We start from the raw sequence: 27,317 nt of genomic DNA, 5'->3' as shown, positions 1-27,317 counted from the left end.
TATTTGTCATTTGAATTCGCTGTGAGGTAGAGAAATGTCAAACTGTAGAGAAACAGGTAGATGCATCTAAAAAATAAAAAAATCTTGCTGTATGGTCGATCAGCTGGTTTTTTCTGTTATGTCAAACAAAAATAACTACGATAACAACTTTTTCCCGGAAAATGTCTACCTGGATTGACAGTAAAGAAATTCGTTTCAAAAACATTACGTGACGGCGAAAACAATTGGTGTGTCTTTTTACTTACTAAATGTTGCTGAAACATTTTTTTCAGCATCTTTTCCTTTATACGACTGTCAAAATCTGCAACATTAGTAATAATTATTACAAATTATCGAGTACGCAGACAGGCATATTTTTTCACCTCTGTTTATGAATTTTGACATTTCAAATATTAGTTTTTTCTTGAATTCGCTTGCTGGTGTAGAGCAGCCATACACAGGCCTTTAATTTAAATTAAGTCTCACCAATGGTCAGTCACCATACACGAACATCCCAGTGGGAAAATTGGGAACATATTACATTGAAAATATATTTATTAACGCATTATAAGCAATACGTTCCAAAACGTATCCGTAAGAATCGAGAAAAGAATATAATTGGACAAAAAGTGAAATTATTAAATATATTATAGAAGATACGTTATAAAATATACCGTAAAGAATCGAACGAGTAATTCCACTTGACAAAAAATTCATATTAATTACCTCTTACATTCCCACTGGATACGACAAGGGAATGCAATGTTTCTTTTTGTATTTTTTGTAATCCCGTTATCTGCCGACGCCTTCAAGTCGCAGCATAAATTTGCCAGTTTTGTTTGTGTCGTGTAACAATAGAGACGTAATTTTGTAAAATGTATGTTTGGTAAGTATAATTTGTCAAAATTCCATATTCCTTTTTCTTATAATTTATACTTTTAAATTGTAGAAGTACTAAAATGTGATAAAAAGGAGTACGAAAGAGACATAAGAAAGGCGATACACCTCATAAAAGTGCGTCAATTTAAAAAAGCGCATTTGGCCAAAAAACAACGCAATAATTAATTTAAAAAATTTTAATGAACTGTTTTAATTTCTGTTTTTAATGAATGAATATTTTTTGTATTCTATGAATACTTTTTAACTACATAAAATCCTTATATTTCTAAATATAAATAAAAAATTATTTAAAATTAATGGTTTTCTATTTTAATCCAATAAATTACTTAAGGCATACCGGGGGAATAAATTATTTATAAAAAGAGAATACATACATAATACGATGCATTCCAGTATATGAATTCCTTTATGTATTACTAAAGAACTATAAAAGAATATACCCATAGATTACACGATGCTTTCTATGGATACTATAAAGGAATATATTATTTTCCTAGGACATGCACTGTGTTACGAATAATGTATTCGGTAATCAATAAAACATAGTGGCTCTGTATTACCCGTTCGATTCCCATCGATTACATTTTCCCACTGGGATACAGTAATACTCTCTTCCTGTTAATCTTTGGTGTAAAGAGAAGCTCTCTCTATCTCTCTCTAGAAAAGGTGCGCCCAATTTTGCCGATACTATAATAAAAGTATAACCAGCTGTAATAGACAAGAGAGCTTTCCATTTTGCGCCTGCGCTTAAAACAGGGATGCACAAAGAGAATCTGACACATTTTCTCTTAAATATTTCACACTGCATTTTTGTTGGCTTTTCTTAACTTTTTATGTTTTACAACTTTAATAAAATAGTAATAGTAAAAATTGCATATTGTTTAAAAATATTTATAAAACAATGTGTATATTTTTGATAGTACTTGTGTCAATTATGGCTGCGATTAAGAGTAATAGATGCTAGAGTACTGTCATTGACTTAAAACATTGATGCTGGTGCTGATGTGGTTTGTTTACACCTTTAAGTATGAGCGATAGCATCGCTGACTTAAAACAGGCCTTTTGGGAGTTTACGTCATTTATTTGACAGATATGGTATGAAATTGACAATTTAAATGATGCATTTTTTATAAAACATGTTAAATGTAAAATACGTTTAAGTCCCGGTTAACACTAAAGCGATTTAAATGAAATAATTTCATGAAATTAGGCCTTCTAAGATTGAGTTCCATATTAAAGTAATTTTATGAAATTGCTATAGAGGGGAACTCGAACTATAAACGCATAATTTCATGAAATTATTGCTCTAGGGTGAACCGGTACTAACATTAAAAAGTTTAACTGTCACTTGGCAACATATATGAGAACATTTTGTCCCAACATGTATGGATCTTTTTAAACATTTTGATAAATATTATTTGTTTGAGCAATATTTTCTTATATTTTTCCAGGAGTAAAAAGATAAAACAAAGTTTATTTAAAAATGGAAAAATCAAACTAAATTCAAAATTCTTAAAAAAAAAAAAAACAAAAAAAATTATAGTGGGATAAACGAATTAATTTAACTAAATGGCATATTCGACATATTGTGGTCGGATAAAGATTAATACACAATTCCTAGATTTAGACGCTGTTGCCTAACCAATGATGAATGGGAACCTTCGAAAGGAAATATGTTCATAATGCGTGACCTTTTCTGTTTTATTTCCCGTTTTTTAGATACTTGCTGTTCGTACGAAGATTTTGATTTTGTGTGGAGATGCAGTATTTTTTTCATTTCTTTATTAACAGAATGAAAACGTTTTATTCTCTACACTTAGTGGTAAAATATTTGATTTGGGATATGTACGAGGTAGTTAAGGTAGAGAAAAAATTGTGGAAAATAACGATTAAAGAAAAACAAAAATTATTACAAAATGAGTGGAGGTAAGGGATAACACAATCAGCAGTAGCGCATTAAAAACGATTTCTATGTAGTAGAATGTCATCATAGATGTAATATGAGAATAAGATGTAATGAAAAACAAAACGTAAACACAACAATTCATTAATAAAATAGAATTCTAGTTTATATGATTTTTTAAATGGCAAATCACAACACTGAGAATTTGAATTTTCCAAAAAAAAAACTTTGAATCGAAAAAGATTTTTTTAAAATTTAAAAGCTCAAGCTCAATTTAGTCGATTTCATTTTTAGTTCGTTTGTGTTGTGGATTTGTTTGGTTGTTATTATTAATTGTATACTATAAGTAGCTTAATAAAAGCTTAAGTAAGCTTTAGCCATTGATATATAAGTTAATTTTAATAAGGCTTCTAAATCAAGCTTAGTAATTAATGATTAAAAATGTTTTAAGCACTTAAAAAATCTATGTCTTAAATTTTTTGAATTTGTTTATTTTGTCCAAGTGTTTATTCAAAGCTTAAATTTGTCATTGAAAGCTGTTTTATAATATGTAATTTTTTTAACCAAGTTTAATTTAAAAGCTTTTGAAAGCTTGGATGATCGTTATTGGTTGTGTTTATTTTAATATTTTTCCTTAGAGCAAAAGCTGTCCTTTAAACCACCTTCAACTTATAAACCTTGTTGCAGTTTTGAAATTGTTCACTAGAATCTAAAGAATTAAAGCTTAAACCGTTTTTATAATAACTCCTGGAATTGTCGATATACATATTTGTGCACCGGCAAAATGTCATCAACATAAATAAAAATCTCGAAAAATAGGAAGTGTCATTGCAACAAAATTCCCTACCACTTAAAAACTTGGAAACAAAAAGGAATTTCGAAAAAATGTGAATTATTTTTATTGAGATCTACGCCACAAATCCCCCATTAGCAAAAGGTAAGTATTGTCTATATACGAGTACATGGTGTTGTCTAATATCCAATGATATTAACGTTCGTCTGAGACCAAAAAATAAATTATACTCAAAACCTACTTTTAAACATACATACGCCCGAATCGAAATTTGTATAAAATATTTCAACTTTCCAATTTCTTTGGTTCTGACATTTCTGCAGACTTATAACTAGAGTTGGGCAATCTCGTTCAATTGAACGATCCGGATCACTTTCCTCGTTCAAAAACGAATGAGTAACGTCAGAAAAACCCACGTGTACAATTAAGTATACGCAGTTTTGTCAAAGAAATTACCTGTGTCCATTGAACCAGGTAGTGATCCGGATCGTTCAATTGAACGAGATTTCCCAACTCTACTTATAACATTTCTCTGATTTGTTGTTGCTGATTAAAAAAAGTCTTGAGAAATAGGGGAAAACGCTGCGTATGAATATTTATATCCAGTTTTTTAAGGACTTCCCAGTTTTAAAACAAATTTAAATAATATCGTCACCTGAAATTCCCAAAGACGTAACCCTCAAAGGGTAACGTTGAGGGTTACGTCTTTGGTCATTTCAGGTGACGATATATTTCCCAATAGAAAAAGAAAGCCGTGGACATGTCCACGCCCAAGGACATTATTTGACCGTATTGCTTTTCAGGAACAGCTTTTGCCTCAAAAGAGAATTTGATTTTTTAATAAAAGTTTTGAAATTATATTTGTGATATCAAAATTATCATTACTTATATTTCAACTGATAATTTCTAAAAAAAAAGAATATCTTGTTCGATCCAAATACAAATTTGTTATTTAATTTCAAATTAGAACTACTGTGTCTTATAGAGACTGGGATTGCGGTGAGTGTTTTGGAATTAAATGATTGAAAGAAACAATTTAATAAAATAAAAGAATATGTCATTACGATGTAGTAGAATCATAACAAGAAACAACACGCATTTGTTTTATCAACGATAACGAATTAATTTTCATGTTTTTTTTGTTTTGTTTTGTTTTGTTATATTTTATTGTCTTCAATTTAATATTTATTAACAGGCTCAAACGCACTAGAAAATCTAAACTACCTGGTGTTGTTGGTGGTAGTGGTGGTGATGGTGAAAATAAGGTGTTCAAAAAAAAAAAAAAAGAAAATGACATGAATGGAATCCTTCAGTTAAAAACTTATGATGATTGAGGGCAGAGTGGGAGGAAAGCCCCACCAAAAGATAAGTTTAAATAAAAAATCGATAACTATCAACATTTGTCCATGCTTGAAGGAAGAGAAACATGTTGCTGGGAGTACTTGAAATTAAACATGATAAAGTGAATAGAACTTAGTTCGAGATGTGAGTTTTCATTAAAAAAAAATAAATTTATATATGTACATAAGTATTCCATGTCAAATGTGTCAAAAAAAATTGTGGATGTGCCTTACCCGTTACCCGTTTTTAGAAGATTAACTACAACTAGAATTAAGCGTGACCATTAAAAAAATAGAAGTCAGTATTCTAAATAATAAAACAAAAAAGTTAGAATAAGGGACTTGGATTTGTTGGCCAAAGAAAACTACAAGGTTAATGTTCATCAGGAAAACGTTTTCTATTCATCGAATATCCATCTACATTTCGATAAATCGAAACGAGAAAAAAATCTCTGAGCGAAGGCTATTAAAATAGTGAGTGAAGTGATATGATATTATGTTCACCACCAAAAGGGCGTTAAGGGGGGAAAAACCGCATACAAAAACGAACTACGCTGGACAGCGGTTCAGAATCGTTTTTTTAATTTTGAACGGATACGGACAGCTTTCCGATCAATAAAAACCAATCAAATTCGGTCTAGCAGTTTCAGAGGAATTAACGTCAATGTTAAAATTTTGAGTTGTTTTAAATAACACTGTGAACACAAATTTTGGGGCAGAGATAATTTCTTTTGGAGACGAAATCCCTTGGTGAGTATATTAAGAACCCCGAAGGACAGATCCGCCGTAAGTCGAACTTCCGCGTTATGGCGTGATGAAGTTTTTGCTAGAGATCCTGTAAGCCATCGCCATTCGAAATGTTCTGCAGTGTAATTTGAATCAAAATATTAGTGTTTTTTAAATTAATTTATCGTTAGAATCGAGCTTAATGAACAATGATGCAAGTGAAAAAGGAAAGCCGAAGATTCGAACCCACACAACCACCACTGTGTGACATGTTTCGCTTTGGTAGAGGCTCTTCAGATATATCGGCTGTGGAACGGCTTCGCTATCATCTAACTTTTCCACTTTCAAATTCTATTTGTTTTTTTACCATGCTGAATATTTGTTCAATCATTGTATGGCTTTCATGACAATGATTTCATGATTTTGGCTCTGAACACTAACACGTAGTCACAACACTGTTTTTCATGTGTTTTTCAATGACGTGGGTTCAAACCCCAGTCTGGCTCAAGCTGATTTTTATTTTTATTTGAAAATGTTGCCTATTAAGGTGAAGATCAGTTTTAATATTAATTTTAATTAATTTCTCGTTAAAATCGAGCTTAATGACCAATGATGCAAGTGAAAAAGGAAAGCCGAGTGTTAGTGTTTTTATATCTTCGTGTCTATTAAAAGAGTGTAGAACTCCAATAAATAAACTATAAAATATATTTTTTTTTTCTAAAGTTGGAATTTCAATAAAATTTAGTATCTGAGGAAAAATAATATATCGCACTTTGGGTAAACGCTACGGTAATTTATTAAAACATTTCTAAATGAAACAATCCTACCTATCTAACAATAAAAACAACGAACAAAATATCTGTTATAGTTACCGAGAAATAGCAATTTTGTTTCTCCAAAAATTTGCTCAAATTACGTATTTTTCAGAATGGGGGAAAATTGTCATCATTAGCAGCACGCCCACACCTTCCAATATTTTGTCCTATTTTTTCGTTTTATTAACTTCAATAAGATTACTATCGAATCCCATATAGAAATTAACAATCGGTGACGACAAAAAATTGAAATTTTGGCCAGGAAAATCGATTTCTGAACCATTGTGCGCCACACGGTGGATTCGAATTCGATATTCCCGGCCAAAGCCGCATTTTTTTCATTTCGGATTTCTAATTTATACTCGTATATGGACTTCCATAGTAGAAACCGAAATTAGGTCAAAATATTTGAGAGTGTGTATGTAGAGTATCCCCATTGGCGACTATTTTTTCTATTTGGAAAATACGTACCGAGAAGAAATGGTTAATTGGGTTAGATAGGTAGGACTATTGAAATGAGCTATTTTATTTTTTCAGTGGAACTCAAAATTTGACGCTGTTTTGTATTCGCAGAGAGATTCCTGAGGACCCTCTCAAAAGTAGTTCTATTTCTACGGAATTTTCGTTTGCCGATTTTATGTCCACTGAGAACCCTAAATTTGGGTGACGTAGGGGATGGAAGATACCAAGGAACGGTCCTGACCGGTTTTAACATGGCAAAGCAAAGGATTTATCGTCCCTCTTTCATCTCAAGTGGACACTGACCCCCCATGGTGTCACCTGGGCAACACCCGTTAAAGGTAGTGAGCTAACATGTGCCTCGCGTTAACCCATAAGAACGTTAAAAACTTGGGTTTGGGCGTCGGGTTAGTAACCCTCCCCTAGAAAAAACAACCTACTATGAAAAAACGAAAGAAAAGAAAAACAAACCCCTCTAAAGTTGACGAAGCCAGCAAAAGTTTTAAGGGCCATGATCTGCGAATCTGCACCTGGAATGTTCGCACTCTTTATAGAGAAGGTGCAGTCTTCGCATTGGCAGACGTACTTGAAAAGTACAAGGCCGATATTACTGCCATACAGGAAATACGATGGATTGGGAAAGGCGTCAAAACAACAACTAAAGGTGACGCACTTTATTATAGCTGCCATGACGTAAAGCATGAGTTTGGTTGCGGATTCGTAGTTAGTCGGATGCTAAAACATCTGGTATCAAGCTTCACCCCAGTGAATGAAAGACTTGCTGCAATTCGAATAAAAGCTAAATTCTTCAACATCAGCTTTATTTGCGCTCATGCTCCCACTGAAGAAAAGGACGAACAGACCAAAGATATATTTTACGAGCGCTTAGAAGAGACCGTTGCCATGCCCATGACATTAAAATCATTCTAGGCGATTTTAATGCCAAAATTGGAAAGGATAATATCTTTGGCCCAACAGTCGGGAAATTCAGTCTCCACAGTGAAACATCTGACAATGGTATGAGGCTGATAGACTTTGCAGCTGCAAACAACAAGGTAGTTAGCAGTACTAGATTTAATCATCTCGATATTAATAAGGACATCTGGCTGTCTCCAGATCAGAAAACAATAAATCAAATTGATCATTTTGTGATAGATGGAAGACTTTCATCGAGCGTGTTGGATGTACGATCGTTCCGAGGCGCAAACATTGATTCGGACCACTACCTTGTTGCAGCAAAGGTACGCACCCGCTTAAACGTAGCAAACAATGTACGAACAGATACAACACGAAAGTTAGACATCGGTAAGCTGCAATCACAACAGATAGCCACAGCATATTCCACTCAACTAGCCCAATTGCTTAATTAAAGTACTCCTCATCCCGATAACATATCAGCGCAATGGCAAAGCATTGCCCACTCCATGCAAACAGCCGCAAAATCCATACTTGGATACCAGAGACCTCCAAGGATGTCCTCCAATCCATGGTATTATCAGGAGTGTCGTGCTGCTACCGAAGAGAAAAATGCGGCATATAGGGCTACTTTACAATCCGTAGCAACGCGTAGCGCACGAGAGAGTTATCGAGAGAAAACGAGAAAGGAGAAACGTCTTTTCCGCAGGAAAAAGAGAGAGATGGAAAAGCGGGAGTGTGAAAAAATCGAGATGTACAGGAGCCAGAATGAAGTCGTAAAATTCTACCAAAGAGTGAATCATCAAACTGATGGCTTTGGTACAAGCACCTCCTCCTGTAGAGACCAGCCAGGTAATTTGATAACTGATACAGATAGTGTGCTCAGGATATGTTGGTATCCAGCGAAGACGACGAAGATACCACAGATCCAATCGCAGAAGATGGTATTGAATGTATACCGCCCAAACAAGATGAGGTAAAGACAGCAATAAACCGGCTGAAGAATAATAAGGCAGCAGGGGCCGATGGCTTACCAGCCGAGCTGTTCAAAACCAGAGGCGACACGCTGATAAGGTGTATTCATCAGCTAGTTAGCACCATCTGGCAGGAAGAACGAGTACCCGGCGATTGGAACCTGAGTATCCTGTGCCCCGTCCATAAGAAAGAAGATAAGACTGTATGCTCTAACTATAGGGACATAAGTCTACTCCCGATTGCCTACAAAATCGTGTCAGGGATATTGTGCGAACGACTAAAGCCTATGGTCAACGAGATAATTGGGCCATACCAATGCGGCTTTAGACCTCGCAAGTCCACCATTGACCAGATATTTACCCTGCGGCAAATCCTGGAGAAGACCCAAGAGATGCAGATCGACAACTACCACTTTTTTGTCGATTATAAAGCAGCCCTCGACAGCCCACTACGTTCAAAGGTATTCCAGGCCATGTCTGAATTTGGTATACCCTCGACAAAATATTACAAAGTCCAAATGTTGTGGCTTTGGCGGCGATATCATGCCCCTTTGAGTTAAATTTGAATTACAATTTTCTACTTTATTGTCGTCTTCCATACCAATTTTCGAACATTTATGATACATGTGGGCAACTTTGGTGGATTTGTGAGCTTGATAATACATAAATTTGTACTGCAAGGAAAGTTAAAAAATAAAACTTGAACTAAAATACCAACTATTTTCAATGACTTTTCTAATTTATCGATCCTAATAATATGGCTACACTTGGTATTTGCTTTCAGACAATTTTCGAAGCTCAGAAGAGATCTAACGAAATAAAAAAGCCATTGAAAGCAAGTTTATAAAACGTTTTTGTTTGAATATTTCTTGATTTTATCTGAAAGTTCTTGGTAACTTTTCCATGTTGAGAATTAAACCCACGTTCCAAATAAAGCAGGTCAAATTTGTTATAGGATTTATCAGAATGTTCCATTTTACTAAACTAAACCAAAAAACTGCGCAATATTTGCTTGGGTAGAAGAAATTTTCAATTTTTTTTGTATTCAGACTTATTCTGATGATCGCAAAAATTTGACACTTTTCTGTACATTTTTTATTATAATTGGGATATTTTCCGAAAATATGGCAAAACCGTCAAGTATAGGACTCTCAAAAACTAAATAGTATGGATCTGCAATACGAACACATCAGAAGATACCTTAACATATAAAAAGAAAAAAATTCAAACCTATTCAGATGATAGCTAGTGTATGTTGTGATTTGCGTTGTTTCGATTTTCATCGGAACCAATCATTAACGCAAATCTTGGTATTAGTGTAATTGCACAGTGACAAATTTAAAACAAAGACCATGGAAGTGTTTGTAGAATTTGAGAAGATGTTGGGTATCCGACATTAAGTTAGCTATAAGGGTAAGAAAGATAAGAAGGACGAGAAAAATTGTACGATATTTGTGAAGATTCGAACCACAACATGTATTATAAAATGTATTACTTTTTCTGGCCGTAACTTCTTTTACCCCAATGACCCTTTTAAATCTTGTGCGCTTTAAAATGCTACGCTTCATGTGTTTTTTTTTTTCTCACATTTGACATGGAATGACCCATATGTACACCCACAATCATACAGTACTTTTTCTTCCTTGTTTTTTCTACTGCCTCGTTTTGCTTTTTTTTATTTTGGGAAATAAAACATTTGGAATGGATGCTGGCGAAGGATGTATTTATGGAATTGTTTGGTATGGATGGAATTTGAGGTGGAACTTGTTGTAACTGGTGATAAAAACGGGTAGTAGTTGTGAAAGTAGTGGTGATTTACCAACTGTGAAGTTAGGTTCGAATGATGTTGTTGGTGAGAATAGATATCATAACTGACTGGTTTCTGTTTTGATTTTTTTTCTTTATGCTCTACATTACAAAGAACCAAACAAAATCAAGGGTAACAGACTAATGTCGAAAGAATTACTTGAAATTCAAAAACAAAATCGAACAATCGAAAAAAGTAAAGAAATGAAGAATCGGTGCTAAAACACAATAATCCAAAAAAAGAATAATTCATTAAGAGAAGGGATAGGATGGGGGCTAAATTATAATCATAATAAGCATTTGTTATCGAATAAGTTGAAAAGAATTTTGTTACAAAATTGTTTTTCTATGGCAAAATGAAAATAATTTTGAAAAATTAATTATGAAACGAAAAAATGGGATAGAGGACAAACAAACAAAACCAATGAACTCCGTGATAATTTATAAATTGTTGAATCCAAAACCAAAATGATGATAAAATGTTTGATGATTGTTTTTACAAATGTTTCGAAAAAATGCACTAAAAATATTCAGGATTGTTTTGGAATTTTATTACAGAAAAAATGAATCATGTTAGTAATGATTTTGAAATGTTTGTTGGTTTATTTGGGTTGTTGGTTTTTTATTAAATTTGTTTTTTTTTTAATAAGTTTTGTTTATTTTAGACTACCTCTTTCCGTGTTCTCTTTTTAGTTCGCCGCCATATTTATTGCCACTACCAACAAGTTCAATAATTTCCGGTATACTGCTGGCAAACATTGCCTAGAATATTCGATTTGATTTCATTCGTTTATGATATTCATTTATTTATGTATTTAAAAAAATAGGCATTTGACAAAAATTGTAAATTGTTTTATTGTTTTTTAATATTGTTATTGTTTTAATAAGAGCGCAAAAAACACAAAAAAAAAACATAATACATATAAGGAATGAAAATTGAATTATTATAAATATCCCAAAGATTTCTTCCTGTCTAGGGAAATTTGTTATTTTTTTCTGTTATGAAAAATATTCAAATTAAATTTGTTAAATCGATTTAACCGATTTCTTGGATATATCCAACGCCATCTTCTTTTGATGATATATTTTTAATATGTCATATATAATTAATAAACATATTTGCTATCAAAATTGTATACTAAGTAATACTATGTTTAATTCAAGAAATGCAAAAAAAGATTGAGTAAATTATTGAAACAAAGCGTCGGTGTCATACTTAAGTGTTCCACACGTCATTTTTGAGATATAGGTAGAATCTAGGGATTTCGCGTATGTTCTTTCTGAATTTCTGGCCGGCCTTTTCCTATCTGCTCTAGTTTCCGAGATATCCAGGTTTCGGCCCCAAAGCATGAGTTCTTTTTAGGTATGAAATTAATATTTTTATAACTTCCAAATTTAAAAACACATTCCAAAAATCAGAAAAATTCGACTAAAATTCTATTTTTAAAAAATTCTCTATAACTATTTTATTCTAACAGATATTTCTGTAACTTTTGGCAATTTAGTCAAAATATAAATATTTTCTTCAGTCGGCTTAAAACAGTTGTGACGCAAACATTAAAATGCGATTATCTCAAAACGGGAAAATGACGGGTGGAACACTTAAGCATGACACCGACGAAACGTCTTCGGGAGCAGATCTTCCCGTGTTGTCACCTAGGAGCTACTTTAACGTTCACCCAAAATTAATAAAGCACTTCGTTTGTGGCCACCAAAATTCCGACGAAGGAATTTTAAAAACTACGATCTCCGAATTTGCTGCGGGAATGTCGGACTCTTAACAGATAAAGCATAGTTAACGCACCTGGCGGCTTCACAGAACATCTCGAAACTGGTCATAACTATAGCTAGAATCCGGCCTAAAACATTTCGTCTCCAGACTTTCGTATTAGACCAACTTCTTAACGTCATTCTTATCTGCTCCAATGTCCAGATCAAAAGCAAGGACGAGCGTCTGATCAAGGATATATTTTACAAGAGCACGGAAGGAGCATATGACCATCCCTTTGGCCCTAACAAACAAATATTATTAGCCGATTTAAATGCCAAATTGGAGGACTGGTCAATCTCTCGAAAAATTTAGCCTTCACAGTGAAAAATACCACAACGGAATGTGGATTTTGGACTTCGTTACGCAATAATTATGGTGATTAGCAGTGTCAGAATTATAAAACATATGTTTTATACCCACTGTCTTTAGATAAAGCCAAAACTAACATAACGAGAACATCAGAATTCGAGACTCCCCCGCAGTCCTCCAATAGCAATCACACACGCAGCACTTAACACCAGTCGTTACTTTTCCAATCCCTGGCAATGAGTTATTTTTGGAATTCTGTTGCAATGGCCTCCCAGGTCGAGGAAATAGTGGTTAAGTCACTCTCCAGAAGATAGGAACTTAGTCACGTTTGGCGACGTTACTCTGACTGATCCGAAAATGTGCAAAAGTTATATTAAATACCCCTGTGTTTGACAGGGCGAAGAGAAGAATACTACGTCGCATTAGATCTCATCCTGCCGAGGAGGAACTACCATAATTTGTAATGGATGATGTTACAAATCGCATCTGGAACCCTGATGGTGTCTCCATGGTAACGCTGAAATAACTGGATGAGCCAGCTATTGATGAGATGGGAGTTAAGTATCTTACCTGTCCCCAACCATCAATCCATGGTGCCCGACGTCACCCGCAATGGAAGCCTGGCAAGGATGCCGGCAAAGGTGAATCATACAGGCCGATTTCGCTTTTGTGGCCCGTTACTCCTCGCCAGAGTCAAAAATACCGATCAACAACATGGGTTCCGTAAGCAGCACAGAACAACAACAGTCGAGGACTTAAACAGGGAAAGAAGTGTGATAGAACCATGAAACTGTCAAGAATTCCTCGGTGTTTGAGGACATGGAGAAAACAACCCACCAGCCATGTTCGAAACGTTGGATAATCAAATACATACATATATGTATGAGTGGACACCAATCGTTTATGGTTTTTAGGAATAGTAAGTGAAACAGGGAGTTTCCCAAGGCGGATGATTGTACGATATTGCGATTGGGGTCCTATCCTCAATGATATACATATGTGATAGGTTAAATATCTACATAGCTGACATAGTAAAGTTCATCGATCTGAGGAATATGATAATTTCCGCCGCCAAATACACTACCACACTAGACGGCTGAAGTGAGGCTCCCCTTGAACATATTGGTCCATGGTGTCCAGATTCAAACCAATAACAAGCCCAATATATTGAATGTCATTTTCTGTTGTATGCACAGGCCACATCTACGACAGATTAGAAATATACAAACACATACATATCTATCGAAGGCCTTCGATACCGTCAAACATGCCAAGCTGTTCGAGGATATAGAGAAAACTAATCTCCAGCCATGTTTGAAACTTTGGGTAATCAACTATATGTGTGGACGCCAGTTGTTTGTAGAATTCGGAAAAAAGAAGTCCAAAACCCGTAGAGTGAAACAGGGAGTTCCCCAAGGAGGGGTGATATCTCCGGAACTCTTTAACCTCTACCTTTCTGAAATTCCACACCCTCCAGACGGGATAGAGATCGTGATGTATGCGGATGATTGTACGATCTTGGCGTCTGTTCTTATCGTCGATGACATATGTGATAGGTTAAATGTCTACATAGCTGACCTAGTGCAGTTCTTCCATCTGAGGAATATGAAAATATCCGCCGCTAAATCCACAGCCACGCTGTTCACCACATGGACGGCTGAGATGAGGCTCCCACTGCACATATTGGTTGATGGTGCACTGATTCCGACCACTAACTACCCTAAAATACTGGGTGTAACATTCGATAGCATGTTCAAGTCGTCCGCGCATGCCACAGCTATTTGCAATAAGATCAGAAGTAGGAACAAGGTTCTCAAGCACTTCGGGTGCTGATAAAGAAACCTTGTTGACCACCTACAATGCAATAGGCCGGTCTGTGGTAAGCTATGCGGGGCCAGCGTGGTCCACAAAGGTTTGCGCATCGCAGTGGAAGAGAATTCAAACCTGCCAGAATGCAGCAATGCGGGCTGCAACATGGTGCCTCCTCATGACACCAGTGGACCATTTTCATGAGAAGGCGAAGTTTTTACCGGTGCGTCAGCACAATAAGATGTTGTCGATGCAGTACCTGCTTGGGTGTTACCGCAGTATCCCTGCCACGATTTAATGGACAGGCTCCCCCCACCCAGACACGTCAGGAGAGACCTTCATGATATAGAGAGAGAGGTCCAAAGGTATAAAAGAGAACCGCCAGATCAACGAGCCTATCAGGTAGGATTGAATCGCATTCACACCAACATGGTTGCGCAAGCAGTACGAAGATACAGTGTGAATGTCGTACTTGGAAACCATCCCCCATCCATCGCAGCGGAAGAACGCCAGCTGCCAAGGCAAACACGAGTGGTCTTAGCTTAGTTAAGATCCGGACGATGCAGCCGCCTCAATTCGTATTGGGCCAGAATTGATGCCGCGATACCCAACATATGTCCGGCATGTGGATTGGGACCACACGATACTTTGCATTTATTCAACTGTCCAGCTAAACCCACTCACCTGTCTCCTCATTCTTTATGGACGCAACCAGTCCAGGTTGCAGAATTCTTGAGTCTGGATACTGAGGAACTTGATAACTGAAATAATACACGAACGAACATATATGCGTTGCTACAACAACAACAACAGATTAAAAAAAGGAACAACGTTCTAATGTTGCTAGCCGCCAGCACTTGGTGTGCATACAAAGAAACCTTGTAGACCTCTTACAAAACAATAGGCCGGTATGTGGTAGGCTATGCGGCGCCTTACATTCCACAAATGTTACAGCTTCGAAGTGGAAGAACATTTCAACATGCCAGAATGCTACCCTCAGGACTGCAGCAGGGTGCCTCCTCGTGACAACAGTCAACCATCTTTATGAGCAGACGATGATTTTACCGTTGCATCAGCACAAAAGGTGTTGTCGATTCAGTACCAATTCCACCAAGGAACGTCAGCAGATGTCTTCATGATCTAAAGGAATTGCTCCAAGGGTTTAAACGAGAACCTCTAGATCAACGAACTTATCAAGCTGGCTAGAATAGCATTCGCACTAATGCAGTTGCTCAGGCTAAACAAAGGTACAGTGTGAATGCCGTACTCAGAGACCAACCCCATTCATCGATGCGGAAAAACGACACCTACCAACCAAACATGAGTTGTTTTAGCCCAGTTAAGATTCTGATGATGCAGCCGTTTCATCCAATACATGACCTGCATGTGAATCGTGGTTTTGAGAGCTCTTGGAAACATTGACTTGCCCGCCAAAAAAATATATCGCATGGATTACCTATGATGAAGAAATCAAATCAAATCAATCCTCCTCGGCTTTGTCAACTTTCATCTACGGACAGATCGAATGTATTTAGGGTCTTTTCTGAATTTTTTGCCCTTTTTGGACATTTGAACTTGCCGACAAAAATCTGGATTAGGGTTACAGTTCAAAAATGTTGCGGAGGAGGAACTTAAAGGAACGGATCCACATAATACATTGTGGAACTGGATATTATGTTGGGAGTCATATCTTTTCGATAGATATCGCGCCCACTATTCATTTCAGTGGGTCATCGTATAACTTTTGGACCAGTATGCCAGGGAGCATAGACTTGTCCCCGGATAACATAATAACAAGGATCACAACGAACAGCATCAGTATACATTTCCAAACGATCTTCAAACAGACCCTAAACTACATTCAAACAAAAATGTTGATCTTTTGTGGACGAGGTAAGGAGAGTACCATTATTGGCAATTTTAGAAAGTTTAGATCACATTGGTTGCCCCGTTGAAGAGTTATCGTGTATACCTTTTTAGTGACATTTTTACCGGAAGTTGTGGACCGGTATTGACCATCTTCGAACTAAAACTAAGTTTGGACAAAATATTACGAAGTCCAAATCTTGGACAGATGCGTTCGAGAGGTATCATGCGCCCCGACGACTACACACGGTGTCATAGGGATTGTTTGCACCTTTTATGCTATTTTCTCAGGAAGTATAGGGCAGTGAATACAAGTTGTTACAACAAAAATCAAAGCGCTCTCGAATCGCTTTCAGGTCCTAAACTGAACTATTCCTAAATTTTTTGCGGGAAGTACCCGAAAGAGTGAACCGATTGAGTCCTTATTAGAACTTCATCTAAGTCTACTAAAAATTTTGCGACGTGCAAAGTATGGACCATATCGGTTACTCCCTTTAGGAGTTATCTTACGCACAATTTTTCCTAACATTTTCGAACTTTCGTGGGGGAGGTACCGGAAGGAGTGAACCGATATAGCCCATCTTCGAATTTAAACAAATTTTGGACAAAATATTACGAAAGCCAAATTTTGGACCGAATCAGTTGATCAGTTCGAGAGTTATCGTGCGCTCCCGCCACCCAGACAGACGGGCGAACGTGGCTAAATCAACTCCATATTGCCTGAAACGGATTTCGTGCAAACATACTTGAGGTCTAAAACCATTATTTCTATGAGACACGATTTGCTCGTATGTAAGTGTATATACCCTTAGCATAATACTGAGGGTATAATAAATATTACGATTTAGGTGAGTCACTCTTGATCACCAGTCGGACAGATAGACAGACAGACTGACGGAGGGACGGACATGGCTAAATCGACTCCAAATTGTCTGAAACGGATTTTGCCCAAACATAATAGGAGTCTAAAACCATTATTTCGATGAGGCACATTTTCATCGTATCATAGTGTATAAACCCTCACTAGCCTAAAGGATAAAGGGAGAAAAACCGGTCCGAACAGTACCCAACAAGGTTTTAGACATGTATCCACTACAGGTGAATGGGAATAGAAATTTACACAAAGCAGCACATGTTACTTTCATTGGTCGGACTCTAGGAGCGTTTATAGTCACCTTTGTTTTGATATAAAACGTAGACCCCACTATTTTACCTACCTCAGCAAAAGCTGTTTTCTTTGTCGGAGCCCCAATAATTGTGATTACAATCTCTCTATAAAAAATTAAATTAATTAAATTGATCATTTCTTTAATTTTATAGATGGCGTTGGATATATATAATTATACTTAAGTAAAGCTAGTGCTTCATTAAATAATATATAACATATTAATATATACAGTGGCTCACATCATATTTTATGCTGCAGATAATGTCAACTTTACTCATGAATACATTAAAACTCAAAAAAGTATGGTACCATGACCCAATTCTCACTATGAGATTCTCGCACAATGGGCGTACATTAAATACTAATCTATGTTAATCACATGGCCATCGCCACAACAAACTGTTACCAAGGACGAAGTTTCAATTATATACAACATAAATTACAATGAGATACACGGTATATAGGTTTTATAATTCCCATAATTAATAATTAAACACATGGTATTCATTTTAGGTGTTAATTATTTTTGGCCAAAAAAATAATGGGAACTCTTTTCTTAGGTTAAGCTGTTAAACACACATATGCAGCCGCCAGCATTTCATGCAAATTAATGGAATGACTTAAAAAAACTTGATTTGTTGTCGTTTTCCTCGTAACATAAAAAAATAATTCCTAATTACAACAATTTTCAATATTTCCAATATTAAAACAATGCTGGACTTGATAGACAAAGGCGGAAATGGATGATAAGGGGTCTCTTGTTACTCAATGGAAAATATTTAAAATCAGTATTTCAAAACATAAGGTCAACGCAATATTGGCTAATAAATACATAACTGTTACTTGTATCTTATGTTTTCTTTTTTCCAAGGATGTGTGGAGAACATGCAAAATTTGAAAATTATCATAACAATTGAATGTCATACAAGGAGGGTCTATTTTCTGGCAGTGATGGGTAACGATGATGATGACATTAAATTATATTGTTGATTGATTAGTATATGAAAATATTTGGAAAATTAAAATCGATTCTGGTATTTAATGATTATTTCAAAACAAGGGGGTTTCTAAGTTAAAATAAAACCAAAGAAAAGGTAACAAAATAGAAAAAGGAAAAAATGGGTGCATTTAAAAACAAATTTTTCTTTAATATTTTTTAAACTATGGCAGTTAAATGTGGTAGAACAAGAAAGTGACAAAACTTAATCTCAAGGTATTGTTAAAGAAATTTTTGCAAATGACTGAAATCGGTAACGTGAAGACCCTATTTTTGTCAATAAAAAAAATGTAATCATCAACAACTATTAAAACTAAAATCTAAAGAATTTATTAATTAGTTTATATTTGTAAATTGTTTGTATGGTTCTGAAATAAATGCTACGTTCATTCACACAATCGAATAAATAAATTTATTTTGCACAATATGTGAATATTATTATTATTTCACATAACCTAAAAAAACAACGAACAGCAGTTGAGTGATGTCGATAAATTGTTAATTGATTTTATCACAGTTTACTATGGGGTTTGGGGGGTTAACCTAACTTTTTGGCTTTGTTTCCTATGCATTATTACTTATTGTAAATTTTATACGCTTTTCCTAATTGGCAGCAGCTTTATCGAAACCTTTCTTCTCTTTCCTTTGTTTAATAATATTTTCTACACATTTCTTTTTCGTTTTTTGTTTCTTATAAAATATTAAAATAAATCATTGTTTATAATAAATATAATATAATATATTTTGTTATGTATTAAAAAAGAAAATAAATCGAACTTACCAAACCAACGAGCAGAAAGAACACCAGGAATGTTCTTCCCAAAACAGTCTCACAGTATACATCACCATACCCTACTGTTGACATGGTAACAATTAGAAAATAGACACAGGTCCAATAGGATAAACGGTGTGCATTATTAAAATCCAGCGGATCGCCAGAATTTTCCAGCTAAATTTTAAGTAAATGCAAGAATTGTTGTTGTTGTATTTTTGTTGTTGTTGTTGTTGTTCAAATCATTAACATTTCTATGAAACACATCAAAGGAAGACACGCTGTGATGTCTTCCCTCTGTAAATATTTTTATACTATTGGACTTTAAAAAAAAAACGTGAAGCCATGGGACATTTTGAATTTTGTTGCATTAGAAAAAATTGTGAGGGAGTCTGGCTGAGTCAAGCAAAATTAAAAATGTCCCTACTTCGAAATTGAAAATTAGTGTTTGGTTAATAAAACTGGGAACAAAACAAGTAAAAAAGTATCAGTCGGCTTTGCCGACAGAGATATACCCTCAGCATGGGCAAATTGAAACACTCATTTCACAAAAAAACTTATGTAGTTAGGGGGTTTCAAAATTTTGGTCGTATGAACCGACAAAAATGTTGATTAGGATTAAAGTTCAAAATTTTTGCGAAAAAGGTCCTTAAAGGAATGGACCGACATAGACCATGGGGTGCCATAGGGGGTTTTTACACTCTTCGGGCTGTTTTCTCAAGAAGTATGGACTTGCCCCTGAAATAACTTTTACCATCGTAATTGAGGCAGCGAATGTAAGTTGCTTCAACAAAAATCAAATTGATTCAATAGCAGGTCTTAAAGTGAACTTATCCAAAATTTTGTGTGGGAGGTACGGGATGGAGCAGACAAATATAGTCCATATTCGAACCTGATATATTTGGTAGATATTATGAGAATGTGTAAAGTATGGACCAAATCGGTCACTCCCATCAAGAGTTATCGTGCGCACAATTTTTCCGAATATTTTTGAACTTTTGTGGGGTAGGTACCTGAAGGAGTGGACCGATATGACTTATCTACGAACTTAAACTAAGTTTGGAAACAATATTACGAAGGCCAAATTTTGCCCGGAATCGGCATTTCTCCTCGAGAATTATCTTGCGCTTCCACCCATAAACATGGTGTCATAGGGTTTGTTTTTCAACTTTCAGGCTATTTTTCATGAAGTATGGACTTGCCCCTGAGGAAACTTGTACCTTCGTATAGGGGACAGTGAATACAAGATGTTACAACAAAAACCAAGGCGATTCGTAAGCAGGTCCTAAAATGAACTTTTCCGAAATGTTGTGTGGGAGGTACTCGAAGGAGTTTACCGATTGAGTCCATATTGGAACCTCATCTACCCCACAAAAGTCTGGTAGAAATTTCATAATGTGCAAAGTAATAACCAAATCGGTAACTTCCTTCAAGAGTTATCGTACGCACAAATTTTCCGAACATTTTCGAACTTTTATGGGGGAGGTACCGGAAGGAGTGGACCGATATAATCCATCTTTGAACTTGAACAAAGTTTGGACAAAATATTACGAAAGCCAAATTTTAGATCGAATCGGCAGATCCGTTCGAGGGTTATCTTGCGCTCCAACCATTACACACGGTGTCATAGGGTTTTTTTATCTTTCAGGCTATTTCCTCAGGAAGTATGGACTTGCCCCTAATGAAACCTACAGCGTCATATAGAGGACAGCGAATACAACTTGCATAAACAAAAATCAAAGCGATTCGAGACCAGGTCCTAAACTGAACTTTTCAGAAATTTTGTGTGGGAGGTACCCGAAGGAGTGGACCGATTGAGTCCATATTGAAACCTCATCTAAGTTTGGTAGAAATTACACGATGTTCAAAGTATGGACCAAATCGGTTTTTCCCTACAAGAGTTATCGTGCGCACAAGTTTTGCGACAATTTTTGAACATTTGTGGGGGAGGTACCTGAAGGAGTGGACCTATATGGCCCATCTTCGAACTTAAATCGAATCTGGACAAAAAAAATAGACGGACGTACATTGCTAGATCTACTCAAAATTGTCTGAAACGGATATCGTACAAACATACTTGGGGTCTAAAACCATTATTTCGGTGAGGCACATTTTTGGTCGTATCAAAGTGTAAATACCCTCTTTAGCCTAAAGGCTGAGGGTATAAAAACGGTCGTTAGCTTTAGCTCCGTAATTATTAAAGAGCAATACTAGAAAACGCGCAAAAAAGTACGGGAACGGAAAAGCCCTAAAGGTCTAAGAGTTGGACAGAAAGATTAAAATCAATCTTAAAAAAAATCAAAATCAATGTATCGGCCAATCGGAAGCCAGTAAACATGCTGCAAAATGTTTTTAAAGAGACGATGGATCTGTTACGTTCGTCAAATCCGAGTCCACCTTATGTCAACATCGGTGAGATCTAATGGTTGTGGGGAACGGGTCCATTTCCGAGTTAACTGGTTGTGTGCGGACCGTTTTTTTACAAGGTGGCGCAAAAGTAATCCTCCTATCAGAATATTCTATAAATTTTGCGATTGGCCCCTAATGTCAGTTCTGTTTTGACATTTGTGTAGTAAGCACATGCGAAATACACATTAATAAACAATGTTACGCTACACTGCTCCAGAACGCGGAATATTGGTGATTATTTATTTGACCAATTATCCGTCGGTGACTTCGGCACAACGTGAATTTCGTCGCAGATTCGTCCAGACTTCTTTTTGTGGGGCTTTTTGAAGTCGCGGTTTTATGACAACAGACTCTTTCAGCTCTTAAAGACAATATCTGTTAAGAATGTGAGGATCTATCACCGGAAGTTTTAGCCAAAGTGTTTAAAATGCCATAGAAAGGGCTCAAATGACAATAAACTGTGGCGGTGAATTAAGACGTTCCTAGGACGTTAAGAGAAGATTTCCACAGCTCGCCAGACATCACCATTGTGGCACCCGGATAAATGACGTGTCCTGCACCCCATCATTTCACATGACTCAGACAATCTTCCTTTCAACGTCTCCCTTAACAGACTACCCGACTTCATAACATCTGACCACAGCAATTTTCTGAACCATGGAAAAGCTGATTGACAAGGGTTCAGAGAATTTACCGATCACCGCTTCAGAGAACTAGCCATTCTGTCGGATCCTCCGGTATCTTAGAGAAATTTCCGGGACATCATCACTGCTGCAGCCGCTCGCTACATACCTGCTGGTAGAATACCTAATAAATGAGCCTGATGCGCTTCGTCGTACGATCGCTGAAGACCTAAGAGTTCGCGAACTTACTCTTGAGGTTCACATTGTAGTAGGCTAACATAAGCTAAAACAGTGGCTTAACCACTTGAAGCAATGCATCTTTGGTAGTGGATTAATTAAATTGTGGACACCAGTTAAATCACTAACGAATCCAAGAAAGGAGAATGCTAGAATGATTGTTACTTTCAACGGCGTGGAAGTGGCTGATACGAAGTGGTAGATGTGTTAATTTAACCGGCAGTTTATAGATCGCTCCGATGGGGAGAAGAATAGTGTGCTAAGAGCCCTCTCAGCTGAGGCGGTACGACCACAATTTACGTTGAACAATGTTGCAGATGTCATTCTAAGCGTGAAATCATCGAAAGCGTTGGATCCACACGGAACCTGAATGGTTATGCGTAAGCATCTGAATTGACCCATAGTTAAGTATTTAAGAAGTGCCCCCAATATATCATTAGTCATACATATTGTAGCAGAAACCTGCGAAGTGGTGGTCACGCAACTGAAGCATGGCAAGGACGCCAGCAGAGGCGAATCGTATAGACCGATCTACCTCTTGTCGTCAGCAGCAAATACTCTAGAGCAGTGCTGATCAGGGAAATACAAACAAAACAAATGTATGAGTGAAAAAAGCAACAACCAAATGATGTTTTTGTTCATGTACAGTGTACATGAGAGAGAAAAGCAAATGCAAAAAAGCGCAGCCCTGCTCTAGATGCACTACTCCTCCTCACGATGTTATGCTGTTTCCCAATTTTCTAACAGCAGTATGGTTTCAGCCGAGGAGTGAACTAGAACAGGCTATGCGACCGAACAGCAGTGGTGGCTGTGGACCAATCGAAGTCCTTCGATACCGTCAACCTTCCAAGCTGTCAAAGTCCCAGGGAGTTTCCCAAGGCGGAAAACGTTTACTTTTCTGAAATGACATATAATAAATAACTACATAGTTGGCTTTACAGAGTTCTTCCATCTAAGGAATATGAAAATATCCGCCGCTAAATCGACTGCAACACTATTCACAACCTCGACGGCTGAAATGAGCCTCATTGGTCGATGGTGATCTGATTCCTCATGATATTGGGTGTAACGTTCGATAGCATGTTTAGAACAGAAGAAGGAACAAGGTCATCAAGTCATTGGCCTGCAGCCCTTGCAGGTGGTGACAAGGAAACCTTGTTCAACTCTTACAAAGCTATGCGGCCAGTGTGGTATGCTAGCGAGACACGATAGACAAATATCCAGAATGGCGCCCAGAGGAATGCAACAGGGTACATCCTCATAACACCTGTGGACCATATATCCAAATAACCGTCGCTAAATCCACACTAACTACCTCAGACAGAAGAAGGAAAAAGGTCCTCATGTCATTGGCCTGCAGCCCTTGCAGGTGGTGACAAAGAAACCTTGTTTAACTCTTACCAACCCCCAACTTGCACCCCCTTCAACTTCCCCGCCCTCAACTTCCTCGCCCTCAACTTGCCCCCATCAACATACCCACCTCAACATGCCCCTCTTAACAGAACGCAACTCAACATACCCCCTCAACTTCCCCGTCCTCAACTTGACCCACCCCCAACATGACCCTCCTCAATTTCCCCCCAAAACTACAAAAAAATATATCAATTCTTTTTCATTAGATTTTACTCTTCGATTAAACCCTTACTCTATTTCGAGAATTTTCAGTCCCACTCTTATTTTAAAACCAGGAGTACTCGCGAGTGTTCCCAAATAAAACAAAAGAGTGGAGAGTAAACTTCTTTTAAAACTCGTACGTTTCGAGTAATCCAACACGCAGATACTATTCATTCGCGAGTAAAAACGAGCAAAACGTACTTTTTGCTCGCACTCTTCGAGTACTCCCACTCGCGAGTACTTTTCACTCGCGGTTAAAAACGAGCAAATCGGAGTTCTGACAATGACAAAACTGTTTCAAATACCCCGCTCAAGAGGTGTATTAGAAGAGTTTAGCACATGGAAAGATGGCATGCGATCATCATCTTTGTATACCCTCAGCATTTATGCTAACTTTCATACGGGCAAAGTTTGCCTCATCGAAATAATGGTTTTAGACCCCAAGTATGTTTGGACGAAATGTGTTTCAGACAATTTGGAGTCGATTTGGCCATGTCTGTCTGTCTGTCTGTCTGGCTGGCTGGTGCGCACGATAACTCTCGAACGGATCAACCGGCTCGGTCCAAAATTTGGCTTTCGTAATATTTTGTCCAAACTTAGTTTAAGTTCGGAGATGGGTTATATCGGTGCACTCCTTCCGGTACCTCCCCCACAAAAATTGGAAAATATTAGCTTAAATAGTACGCGTGATGTTTCATAAACATAGTAACACGGTTAAGGGTCTGTGCGAGGATCCCTTGAAATGTTTTACCTAGTGGTCCTGTTTACAGCGATATCATGTTTTTTGTAAGCAAGTACATGCTTCCTAATATAATGGTCAAAATCCTGTGAATTATATGGTGACCGACTCAAACGACAGGTGGTCGCGATATCTTTGGAGGATCCAAATCCATATTTTTGTCGGTTCATACGCCCCATAATTTTCAAAATCCTTTAAATATATACGTTTTTTTGGGGAAAAAGGTATTTCAATTCACACAGACTGAGGGTATATGTATCTCTGTCGGCAAAGCCGACTGATCCCTTTTTACTTGTTCAATTGTCAGCAACCCATAGATTGTGCTACGAACACGACGTGGTGGTCTTATTATTATACGTCGAAAATGAATAACATATATGTACCTCGCAGTCCGTAAATATTGTCAAGGTGCGAACATTCTGCTATAAAAACGAACAAGAAAATCTGGTATCCGGAATGTCTTTAAACAAGTTAGAAAGAAGCCGTCTGATGAATAATAAAGCTGAAGAAGACTTAGTGCCAAGCTAAAAATGCAAGTGGCTACACACTGACCTGTCGAAAGGAATGCATACTCCATGATTGGAACTTGAGTATATTATGACCTATCCATTCTATTCATCGGTTCAAGGGTCCGATAACATATTTCGGATTATTGAGGTTTTGGATTCATAGGGGTACAATTTATTCAAATTTCTCTATGCTATAAAGGAAAATTTATAAAGGAAATTTTCAAAAATAGTAGATTCTGGAATATTTCTTCAGATTATATGAACCTTCTTGTTTAATATGAAATTCAATTAAAGGTTTTTATAATAAAACTTTAATATTTAAAATGTTGTTCCCAGTCTTATACAAACACTAATTTTATGTAAAAAAATAAATTTAAATTATTTTAAAAATTATGTTTTTCAATAATTATTACTTTATAAAATATGCAGTTATAATAATATAGTTTTTTTTTATTGTCTACATACCAGATGTATAATACCCGCTGCTGTCAACCATACCGATATAAAAATCGACACTAACTGGGCCAAGCGTATTGAACTGGATGTTTTCAAGACATTCAAATATTGCAATATATCCGGTACAGTCATAAGACGCAATGCTCGAAGAAATCGAAGACCTGCATGTGGTGTTCAGTTTGTTTTTGTTATTGTCACGTATATTTTTGGTATTTGTGGGTGGGTGTCAGGAGTAGTGAATGTTCGTGTATTTGTTGTCGTCGTAGTAGTGGTGGTGTTGGTAGTTTATTCGTGAAAAGCATTATCATTACATTCATGCATTTCGATCAAGCAGACAAATTCGTAAATTCGTTTTGTTTTTCATTGCGTTTTGGTTGGATCATGAAAAATAACAATTAAAAAAAATACAATATAAACAAACAGAAAAAAGAAAACGAGAAATAAAACAAAAAGAATTAAAAAAGAAGACATTTTTGTGTTAATATTTTCCGGATTGAGCGTAGATACAAGTTGAAGGAGTAGTAGTAGAAGAAGAAGTATTTAAAGGACAGAGAAAAAGGGTGATAGAAAGTTTGAAGTTTCACATACAAATGACACAGACGTATAGACACACGCACACACACACACTGACAAATATTCATGTAATTCACACAGAAACGAATAAAAAAATTTTGAAATCTTACCGATCCATGTTCGATCTAAATATATTGATACAAAGGACGGGGGTATTGTAAAATAATCTACAAAACTGTACATTTCTAACATAAACCAAAGTTTATCGGACGCCGCTATGAACTGAAATAAAAACAAGAAATTTTCAAATTATAAAATAAAATATCCAGTTGTTGTTTTGTTTTTTGCGGCATCATGTTTGACCCCTTTAAAGTTTCATACAAAATATTTAATAATAAAGAAAGGTAACAACTTCAAAAAAAAAAATAAATAAATAAATAAAAATTATATATAAGTAGCAAAGTTTTTTATTTAACAACTTTAAGTAAACATTTGCATTGAGACATGGAGAAATTAAGGATTTTTGGAATTTTACTTTTAGCCACATTAAATTGCACTCAATATGTCTCAACACAGTAAAATATTAAAAAAAAACTTATAAACATAAAATAAAACATAAATATGTAATAGAACAAAATAATTAACCAATTTATAAACCAATTAGCAGCAACTTACTCGTATAAAAAAGTAAACCATGAAAAATATATTGAATGCAAGATCGATTTGTTGAGTAATGTTAGTACTCCATGGCTGACATCTTTCGACTTCTTCGTTAGATGCATCAACAAAGTATATAATGAGCGAAGCAATACTAAGTATAAATACAAGAACGACCTGTAAAGAAAGACAAGCAAGGAGAGGGTTTGCATTATATGGTATAAAACAGTAAAACAAAAAAAAAATAAATTAATTAAC

The 27,317-nt window shown here is 36.2% G+C and overlaps 1 protein-coding gene across 50 annotated transcripts in view; it reads right to left on the bottom strand.

Annotated features, from left to right (window-relative positions):
* slo (calcium-activated potassium channel slo) overlaps positions 1 to 27,317 on the bottom strand; it is a 297,333-nt gene that overhangs the window by 162,425 nt on the left and 107,591 nt on the right. For 30 of the 50 annotated variants that reach the window (XM_073962670.1, XM_073962641.1, XM_073962660.1 and 27 more), the window contains exons 4-8: positions 27,078 to 27,236; positions 26,573 to 26,684; positions 25,899 to 26,050; positions 19,312 to 19,479; positions 11,281 to 11,372 (exon numbers count right to left, since the gene is read on the bottom strand). In XM_073962670.1, the coding sequence (XP_073818771.1) occupies positions 11,281 to 11,372; positions 19,312 to 19,479; positions 25,899 to 26,050; positions 26,573 to 26,684; positions 27,078 to 27,236 (683 nt within the window). The remainder of the gene's footprint in view (positions 1 to 11,280; positions 11,373 to 19,311; positions 19,480 to 25,898; positions 26,051 to 26,572; positions 26,685 to 27,077; positions 27,237 to 27,317) is intronic. The other 20 variants (XM_073962642.1, XM_073962671.1, XM_073962655.1 and 17 more) reach the window with 1 other exon arrangement.

This window comes from Musca autumnalis, unplaced genomic scaffold, assembly GCF_047663935.1.
Source record: "Musca autumnalis isolate F117 unplaced genomic scaffold, ASM4766393v1 scaffold_1, whole genome shotgun sequence".
In the NCBI taxonomy this organism is placed as follows: domain Eukaryota; kingdom Metazoa; phylum Arthropoda; class Insecta; order Diptera; family Muscidae; genus Musca; species Musca autumnalis.
The sequence above is the reverse complement of the archived record's forward strand: the minus strand, read 5'-3'. Positions and strand labels throughout refer to the sequence as shown.